Genomic DNA, 10335 nt, shown 5'->3' on the forward strand with positions numbered 1-10335 from the left:
AATGTGTTCCACGTGAAGCAAAGGACTGGGTTCTGACTCCAGGCCAAAAGGCTAAAGCAGTGGGAGGCAGAGGAGGATGGCGTCCAGGATGGGAGGCGAGTCTCGGGCGACCAGATAGAGACTTCGGGAAAGAGATTTGTGGAAGCCGTTTTGAGTCCTGTTGAACTCTCCCTCCCCAGAAAAATGCACACATATGTGTAATAATTTAGAAGAATTGCCATTTTTAGCAGCTATAAGCTAAAGAAGAGAAGTGGGCATGTGTGGAGTGGGTGCCTGTGCCCCCAGGTGAGGGCCGAGGCCAGCGTGAAGGTTGAAAGGTAACATGGGAGACAGAGCGGTTGCCGGGAGAAACCCTGGGAATGGCGAGCGGTACCATCTTCTCGGTCTGGAGAGTGAATTCGTCCGCTCTGGTGACTGTCCTATCCCCTTGCCCCTCATCTCACATGCTCTCCCGTCCCACTGGAATCCAACAAAGCAGGCACAGGTGAGACTGGAAGAGAGAGCAGACAGAAGTCGGCCACAGTCCTGCCCCTAACTCAGGGCTGACACGGGAACAGTGGAGCGTGAATGAATGAATGAATGAATGAGTGAATGAGTGAATGAATGAATGGCTGAACGCAGATTGAAATGTTGATCCCAGTGAAATGAAATTGAGACCATGTGCTTTTGACTTAGGCCAAAGGTCTGACATCACTTAAGAGCAGCAGTGAAGTTCATGGCATCTGGCCAGGTGTTCATCCAGGGCCAGGGGAAGATTGCTGCACGCCCCCTCCCTGTTCCTTACATTTAAAGGGGGCGGTGGGAGGCAAATTTCAACCACGTCTCACAAGTCGTACAGTTTTGTTTATACTCACTGTAGGATGTTAGCAGACCTCCCAGGCCTATGTGACAGGCTGGCCCTTGTGTTTCACAGAGGAAACTCTGATAAATATCGAGAGGGGGTGGATGTTGGGAGTGTGGACACAGGAGCCAGTAGCCCCAAGTTTGGGGGGAGCAGGACAGGCCTAGTGTAAAATAAAAATATGGGGCCCTTTGTTTAAAGTTATTAAGAATTTCAACACAGTGACATCAGGGCATTTAACCAAACTCGGGGCCCTGTGTGGCGACATGGGTCGCAAGCCCATGACGTCACCTTGAGGTGAGCAATAGAGGTCAGGAAAGGAGGGGACCTGTAGTGGCCGCGTCGGAGAGAGCTTGGAGAAGCGGCCTGTCTACCTGCGACTTTCTCAGTGAACTGCTGTGCAGCGTGACCCCCTCGGCACAATTCCACGCATCCTTGGTGCAACCGCAAGTCCTTTATGTGAATGGGTTTCTTGTGGGGGCTGGCGAAGGGCTGGCGAGGAGCTAAAACAGAGTAAGCCACGTAGAGAAGGGGACAGCTGACAGCTGTCCTAACATTTTCCATGAATTTCAAGTGTTTAGGTTAAAGAACCCATGTTATCCGATGAGAGATTTCCTTATGTCATAGTATCAAGAGACCAAGTGGCTTTTTGTTTATTTTAGTGCAGCAGGATGTTGTGTGATATTTTCTCTGTTGCTCAGAATTAGCAACTGAGGACCAAATCGGGAGGCACAGAGATGCTAAATACCTGACGTTATCATGAAAATCGTGGATGGTGAGGGGGCTACACCCCTTCAGGGTTCACAAAGAGGTGTCAGTTATACCAACCCCTGCCTTGTCCGCGCCCCTGCGGGCCATGTATGAGAGGTTGGCCAGGAGGGGGCCCGCCGCCCCTCACCCCAAAGCCAAGCAGAGAGGTTCCTAGAAAATCGCCGTGGAGAGTGGGGTCATGAAGACGGGACTGCAGGTTCATTTCTGACAGGCGGTTTGCTTAGACAGTGACTTATGTGACCGATGGTCCCTGCGCCTCCTAAGCAGGGCAGAGGGAGAGACACCTGGGGCAGCGGGGGGTTGGCTGAGGGGCAGGCCGCAGCCCTGCCCCTGGCATGGCAAGGGCATCTGCATTTTCTATGGATCAAGTGGATGCTGAGAAAGTAACTGGCCTGAACCTTGCTTGCTGGCAATGAGAGGCTGCGGAGGTACAGATGAGCTGAGGGTGGCTGGAAAAGATCAGGCGCACCCATGTCTCGTGGGTCAGTGTGAAGATCGCAGTAATGCTTCTGGAAGAACTCCCTTGTAGACACAGCAACATTATATAGAGAGGACGAAAGACCACTGTCGATCCCCACCCCCATCCCTCCTTTGCCCACCCCAACCCTGTAGGACATAGGAGAAGGGATTGTTTTCCAGCGGTCTACCATTTTCTCTGCCACCACCCTACCTCTGAGGTAAAGGAAGAAAGAGCCAGAGATGCTCCTAGCCCACTGCAGGGTCTTTCAGCCATCCGCGCAGCCGGCGATGGGGGAGGGGAAACTTTGCTTCGGTTGCGAAGTTGGCATCTTCAGCTGGACTTGACGGAGTTTTGTAATATTAAGAAGTGACTGAGGAAGTTATAGAGTGTGCAGGGTGTCGTTAAGGGGGTCTCTACCCACCAGGGAAAGGAGGTTCGACATGGTCCAGCTGGGGGCAGGACGAGTGAAAAATAACACCATTTCTGGTTCGTATCCCGCGGAGTCGAGACTGGTCCAGTACTATCGGATTAGGGTCTTCGTGTTCTTAAGGCTGAAGTCAGATAACTGTGCATTTGTGTTGTGCTCTACTGTGTTTGTAAATTGTTAGTTTCGGTGTAACCAGATTCTTTCTGTAAATCAAAAACTCGAAATATTAAATGAGGAGAAAAGAAATACACCAGAAGGCAAATTTCTAGATACAGGAGACACTTAAAGAGGTATCTAAGAGTTGCCTTTAAAAAAAAAAATCCCTCTTTTAAAAAAATTTCAGTCTATTGTAGATTTACTAACAAATGGATGTATAAAAGCATGTTTGTAAGTGATTTGTTATTCATGTTCATTTATTTGTCAACTATGTTATTCTGTTAATTTGTCATCATAATATTTGTTAAGCTACTCTTCCATTTAATTTTTTACTCTAGTGTAACTATGTCCATGATTTTTACATAGAACAGTGATATGGCTTTCTGTCTGTCTGCCTCTCTCTCTCTCTCTCTTGCTTTCTCTCTCTCTCTCTCTCTTTCCCTCCCTTCACCCTTCCCCTCCCCTCCCGCTCCTCCTCTCCTCATTACCAGAGGCTTCTTAAGTATTTGCAATGCTCTTTTTATTTAGACAAAAATTATTTCACCTTTACATTATAATATTCTTTAAATTTTAAATAACTTCGAAGATACCAGCTGTACTGATAAGAAAAATTGTTGCCAGTGATGGCCCATGAGAAGAGTGTAGTGACTCTTCCTTCACTGCTGTCTTCACTGTAGAGTTGTTTTCAGATTACAGGTCACGGCTTCATCTTGTCTTTAGGGACAAGCTCCAGATCTTTTATTTTTCTTGGTTTAATGCTGTATCATCTATTTTCTTGAATCCCAGTCTCCTAAAACGTTAAGTAGTACAAGATGTTATCCTGCATCAGAACAATAGCATGTAAGGTCGTATAAAATTACAAGCCATGGTTTTAATTGCCTAATTATACTTAAGTTGAATTGTGTTACACTTGGAATGAGTGAGATACTGATGGGGTCCTGAATTTGTAATGGGCACTCAGACTCACAAATGTACCGTTGACTCGTCTCTCTCCCTCATCACTGCCCCACTCCCAACCCCTGATTAGTTGACAGTTCCTACCCCTGTATACGCCTGAGGACCTCAGCAGAAACATCAGTGGTTCTCCTGTTCCCGATGAATAACGTCCCCAACGCTTTACCTGGCCCTGAGTGTCCGCGTCCTCTGCTCTTACTCCGTCCTTCTCGCTTTCTTTCCTCTCCTTTGTGTTCTTGACAAACTGAACCCCAGTGGTTCCCGGACCTCCTTGCTTTGATACCTCTGCTCATACTCCTCTCTGTCTGAAAGTACCATCTCTCTTCCCATCAGATTTTGAATGATCAAAACAGAGCCACCTTTCAAAGTCCAACTCACAAAAAATCCCATATGAAGAAACATCCTTTTCTCTTTAACCTTTGGTAGGAACTTATTAGTGCCTCTCATATCATTTCATTCATTCTGTCAAATATTAAAGGCTTACTATGTGCCAGACACAGTTCTAGGCATGGAGGATATGGAATGAATATTGTGGGATTTATAGAACCAAATTTCTAGTAAGGGGGATAGACCCTCGATATATAATATGGCAGGTGGTGATAAGTACCATGGTTAAAAATAAATAGTGTTCTGAAAAGGTCTTACTGATAAGGTGTCATCATGTGTCACCTGACTTCCTTCAGATCTTTAAACTTTTTTAAATTTAAAAAAGTTTTTTTTTTTTTCACATATACTCTCTACTAGAAAATAATATGCGGTAGCTTATTAATTCTTGAGACTTTTATAGTACCTTGCGCTCCAATTTGTACACAGTAGATATTCCATATTTACTAACTAGTACAAAGACCGATAATAATAACAGGAATTATTTATAACATGAAATCCAGAAAAAAGAAAAAAAAATGCTTTAAAGTTGAGGAAGAAAACCCGAATCTGAGACCTGGATTACTGAGATGGTGTCCTTTATACTTGCAGACAATCCCTCATATGGGACCTTTACTGTTAGAGAGATCAAGTGCTAGGCAATATGTCATAGGCTTAGGGTCCCAATCCTGTCGTCAAATATTCCCACTTAGTGTGTGGCTGATGAGTGGCTGATGAGTGCTGAGATGTCATCTCATTACTTTATACCTATAGTCATGTTTATATCTGACCTTCTATAGTTCTTAGTTTAACAGGTGTTTATTTCCCTGTGTCTTTGCCTTTTTCCTAAGAAATTTAACTTTCTTAGAAACTGCTTTTGAAAAGATAGAACCCTTTTTAAAGTTTCTGGACCAGCAGTACGTAACTACGCATGCATTTTAACTGGTTTTCAGGTATTTACCTTGGATGTTTTTGATCAGGATTCTGGCTTTCTTGGAGCTGATAGGTCACGGAGTAAAGTAACTTATTGACAGATGGTGGATGCATGGATTGTTGGAGCATATCACCCAGTGTCTTGGTGACACTTTTGGCTGTTGTTCTCCCAAACCTTTGGGGCAGATTAGGAACACGTCTCGAGATGCTTTCCTCCATGTTTCCTCTGAATCTCAGAGGCGGGTCGGCCATCCCTCTGGTGCTTTCTTTTTCCATGGTCCTCCCAAATCTCAGTGGCAGGTTGGCTGCTGAGTGTGGCATTTTGTTGACTGCAGGTGTATTCGTCTTAAGGACATTTTTTGGACCCCAATCTTTTAATTCTTCAAAATTGAGACTTCTTTTCTTTTCCCCTTTAAGGTCTCCTCTAGGCTATCATTAGAAATGACCGTTAAAATTATTCATTATTGTTAAAAGCAATAGATTTGAACCCCAAATTAACTTAAATCAAGACTTTAATCCATAGAATTGTTAAAGCCATAAGCAAAGTTTGTGTTTTCATATGCAGACTATTTTAATAAATAATTTGCATTAAGCTTCTTAAAGCAATCTACTTTCTCTGTCCCTGGACTATTATAAGAGAACTACTAATATTAATAAAAATCTATAGTGAATACAGTAGGGTGTTCAAGCCACAGGAACATAATGAGATATTGAAATGAAGCAAAAGTTTATTTTACTACAGTGATTGTCTTTCAGTTTTTGATTCATGTTTAAGGAGTATTTCACGTATTTTTATATTTTGATTTTAGAGAAACCTCCATTGCCTCTTCATGTTTCTTGTTTTCCCCTCCTTAGAGACCAAAGTGGTGGATACATGAAAACAGAGATGCTAGCCGGGTTTTGGGGTACAGTTGGAGGAGGCTCCTCTGAATTTCTTTTTATCCAACTCATATTCAGAGTTCCAGTGTAAAAGTATTTCTCAAGAAACCGTATTTTTAGTAATATATAAATATACTTTACTTTTGGTAAAGCACCAATTAGTTTGTGGGTTACTGTACTATTAATGTACTAAATTTAAATAAACTATTTAAAATACAGCAGCTATATAATTAGATTTAGTTTAACTGTGAAGGTTGTCCATCTAAAAAATTTAAAAGATTGTTCTCTGATTGTGAAAAGAGGCAGTGGAGGCTTCTCTCAAGTCAAAATATAAAAGTAATATATACTCATTTCAGCACATTTGGAAAATATCTAAAAGCATAAAGAAGAAAATAAAAATAACTTGCAATTCCACCATCTGGGGATAAATCTTTTAGCTAGATACATACAGATTTACCACAAATTTACTAGCTCATAATTATTAAGTAGAAAATATGAATGTCATAGTTTTTTTTGTTTGTAGCTGAAGACAGTTCAGATGTCCAGCTGAAATGTATCCAGACATTATTTTTGCAACTATTTGTAACAAGTGCGTACTTCTGAGTCAGTTGAAAATTATTAAAGCACCTTGTGCTTGCTAAGCATCATACGCTGTACTTGTCATTAAAGAGGCCAGGTTGTTTGCTATTGTGGTAAAAAATATAAGTTATGTCAATATACTGTCATAGGAAGACCGAAGTTTGACAAAAAACAAAGCGCAAACTGACTCTTCCTTACTCTACAAAAGCATTAGACTTGGACAGCCATATAGTTAATGCCTATCACGTTAGATAGAGTTTAAAAAATCTTACCTCAGAATATTTGTCATAGTTTTCTTTTCTGTGAAGTTTGGACATCATTAATTCATCTGCACAGAAGATGGGTGTTAACAAGCTTGAAGTGACTAAAGTCAATAAAAGGAATCGTTTTGATGAAATGACTTCCATTTTGTCCAAAATCTAGAATTAAGTTTATATGCACAGTCTGATGTCTACAAGAAAGGAAACTGTGGTCTTTTTATACTGTCTAAAAACAAAGGAAAGTTTGCTTTAACAGTGAAATCAATCCCACATTTTTAAGTGCTAATGTTAATTAGGGTGTTTAACTAAAATATGTATGTGAGGAACGTGAATAATGCATTCTAGGAAGAGACAGCAACATTTTTGCTTACAAATTCATTAACTTTGAAAATAATTTTCCTCATTAAAAAGGAGCTTCTAATTAGGTAAATTTGGGACCATAGTAATTAAGATTCCAAACAAACAGAATGCTTAATTTCTCTGAGCTCAAACAAACAAAAAAAATATTTTGGTGTTTGCGTCAATTCTTGAGGGAAGAAAAAAATAGTATTCAATACATGCTAGCCATGTTAAAAAAAAATTATTTTTTATCCGCACAAAAGAGTTAGGCATAGCGTTTTCAAAATGTCAAACAAAATTAAGACTGTGAAAAGAGTTCTAAGTCACACAATATCCAAATAAAATGCTATTAATTAACTTTTTGTAAAATGCTGTTCAGCTATTAAAAAGCTTCCAGAGAAAATGTCAGCTGCAATGTGAAGGCTGTGCGTAAGATGGTGCGATAGGCATTTTGACAAACTGGCTGTCTCAGGAGAAGCTGTAGGCAGTTCAAAGCCTTTTGTTTTTGCCCTGTGGGCCTTATTTGGCAAAACTGTATAAATCACCGGGATTTTATTTCTATGAGATGCGGCCCCCTCCCTTCTTCTTCAAAGCCCTTAAGAACCTTAGCAAAGGTTTGGTGAGTCACACACATGCTGATTTTGTGGCTCCCCTGGTCCAAATTAGTTAGGTAATCTCACATTGCTACAAGCATACTGACATCATGGCATAAGGAAAGAATTTACAGAAATAGATGCTTATTTACTGAAATGCCAGAGCGAGTCTCTTTTGGTGCAGGTGACATATTCTCAAAGACCTGCCTTATCACTAGACTGCCTAGGTGCCAGAGAAATCATTATTAGTTCCCACCTGTCCATTCAACCCTCGCAGGAGAAAAACACCTTACATTGATTGATTTCCAACACTCTAGCTACTTTTATTCACAGGTACTTAGCGGTGAAGTCACAAAAGAGGGAGTCATAAAATTGCACCTTTTGTGTCAAGAATTGTACCACCTCTATCCTGTCTCACCAGCCTACCATAATCTGAGGTCTGAGATGGCCAGAAGTGAAGACCTTTGTCTGTGTTATAGATCTCCAGAATAAATCAGAAAGTTGAAAACAACAGTGGATAAAGTCCTGGGTACCCTCTGCCTCTCTGAAGGCAGTTGACATCACTGGCCTCATTTGTTTTGGTCCTGTGGTAGCTAAGGAGCTGCACAGTAGGAGGCAATTAATTCAATTCTTAGTCTAATGTTAATTTTGTAATGCAGTTATTGGAGTATTTGGATTTAATTTCCCTGAGGATTTAATACATTTCTCTTCTAAGTTGTTTCTTTGCAAACTGCTGACGGAACTTCCTTTTTTTTTGTGGTCAGTGGATCCAAACTTTTGAGAAATGGGAGACGCAAGGAGTAAGTTATGTTGGTTGAGTTAGTACTCAGGGAAAGTTGAAGGGATTGGCCCTGGGTGTGTTTCAAAATATGTTTGTATCTAGCTGTTTCAAACTTTAGCAGTTCACCAGTTTTCAGTGCTGCTTCTTAGGGTTTTGGCACATCAGTTAGAGTTTTCCTGTTTGCAGGTCCAGAGTAGCTGATGTGGCTGATTACTCCCCTGCCTCCACCAGGTTTAAGCTTCCAAGTTGGGTGTGTAACTAGTTATCTTATTATTAGAAAGACTTGGCTCTTTAGAATCATATTTGTAGTTAGCTTTGAAAATGTTGATCGATTAAAAAATGACATTACCTAACATACACAATACAAAATTATCATGTCTTTTGATGAAATGTGCTGCCATATATATAGCACATTTAAGGATTCTTGATGCGACGAATGAGCATACGAATATTAAAAAAGATCTCTGTCTCCCTGACATGTGGCATTTACATACATGCTTCGTTTACTAAGATTTTGGAGACCTTAAGCCTACTCATTTCTAAGCCTCTCTCTCCAGCTTGGACATGTCTCCTGAGCTCTAGACCCCCAAGACTATCAGCTTCCTACCAGACAGCACTGTATGTATGTCCCACAAGCACCTCGAGTCCAAAGTGGGATTTATCTTTTCAATACCTGTCTCTCCTCCTGTGCTTCCCATTTCAATGAAGAGTACTGTATCTATCAGTCAGGGTCCAAGTGGGAGACAGAAAACAGAGTAATTTGAACAGGAGATGGTTAACATAAAGAATTATTAACTATACCAGGGACTAACTATAAAAGGGTAAAAATACACTAAGGCCACGGGAGAGTATCCAAGGAAAGGACAAATTGACTGGAATTCAGATCGTATTGGAGAAGGTGTGGATGGCAGGGAGGTTTGCTGGGTTACACCAGGCCAGAGCCTGTCCACAATTACAAGTAGGGAGACACCTTTCGAGGGTGCAGGTGCGCCAATCCGGGCAGGCGACTTCTGGAGTATCTCAGACTCAATGGGAATCTGCCACTGAAACTTGATGGGCGGTGAGTGCTACTTGATGTTCCCTACATGCACCACTGGCAGCAAGAAAAAGCAAATGGAAGCACATCTGATCCAGAAAGAGAAGTCCCTTCCGCTGCACTACCCCTCAGGTGCCTTTTATTGAAACGGCCAAATGCCAGCTGCAAAGGAGAAATACGTACCGGGGCCTTCATCATTTCAGAGCATGAAATGAAGCGTGGATTTGGAGCTAAGAGGCAATAAATAGGTAGCTGGCACAGTTACTGTCATCAACCCATTTGTCCAAGCGAAATCCTTTGTAAGATCCTTGACTGCTTCCTCCCCTTTCCTCCCACATCCCATTCTACAGTTAACAAACAATCGTTTCTAGTTTCGAGTTGTTACGCTCAATAGCCAATGTTTTTTTGAGCACTTATCCTATGCCAGGAACTGTTCTAAGTACTTCATGAATTAACTTGTTTATCTTTCATAATAATCCCATGAGTAGGTACTATTATTATTGTTCTTACTCTACAGAAAGGGAAACTGAGGTGCAGAAGGATGAAGTCACTTTCCCCGTAAGTGGCAGAGTCAGGATTCGAACCCAAGTCTTCTGAACACTTACTCACTCTGCTAGTCTGCAAACAAGTCCGGTCTCTTCTAACTTCTAAATAGCTCTTAACATCTGTTCATGTCTCTCTACCCGCATTGCCATTGCTCGGTTCACCATTTTATCTTGCCTAGACCTTTTTCTTGGTTTTCTACAATTCTTCCTCCACAGGGTGATCAGAACATTTTAAAAATAAAATACAACGTATTTATGATTTCTTCCTCAACACCTTTCAGTGATCTCCCATTTGTTTCAGAATCACTTAGAGAGCCAGCTCTTCATTACTTGTGCTCTTCTTATTTCTCCAGGATTCTGTCTCTCCACTCCCTACCAGCTCTCTGTTTTATGACAAACTTCTTGCTGTTCTTCCGGT

At 41.5% G+C, this 10335-nt stretch overlaps 1 protein-coding gene across 1 annotated transcript; it reads right to left on the reverse strand.

Annotated features, from left to right (window-relative positions):
* Positions 1 to 3393: 3393 nt before the first annotated feature.
* Positions 3394 to 6770, reverse strand: NPVF (neuropeptide VF precursor). Its single transcript, XM_011361674.1, has 3 exons — positions 6636 to 6770; positions 4934 to 5334; positions 3394 to 3445 (listed from the first exon to the last, which is right to left on the reverse strand). Exons 1-3 carry the CDS (start codon positions 6768 to 6770, stop codon positions 3394 to 3396), a joined length of 588 nt encoding a protein of 195 aa, XP_011359976.1.
* Positions 6771 to 10335: the final 3565 nt, after the last annotated feature.

The sequence above is a fragment of the Pteropus vampyrus genome, unplaced genomic scaffold (genome assembly GCF_000151845.1).
Source record: "Pteropus vampyrus isolate Shadow unplaced genomic scaffold, Pvam_2.0 Scaffold69, whole genome shotgun sequence".
In the NCBI taxonomy this organism is placed as follows: Eukaryota; Metazoa; Chordata; class Mammalia; order Chiroptera; family Pteropodidae; genus Pteropus; species Pteropus vampyrus.

Excerpts from the sequence above, each read along its gene's own strand:
- NPVF (XM_011361674.1), bottom strand. The coding sequence starts at position 6,770 with ATGGAAGTCATTTCATCAAAACGATTCCTTTTATTGACTTTAGTCACT. Across the intron at positions 5,335-6,635 it reads ACTATGACAAATATTCTGAG|CCTAGAGGAGACCTTAAAGG; the intron begins GTAAGATTTTTT and ends TTCTAATGATAG. Across the intron at positions 3,446-4,933 it reads CCTGATCAAAAACATCCAAG|GAGACTGGGATTCAAGAAAA; the intron begins GTAAATACCTGA and ends TTAACGTTTTAG.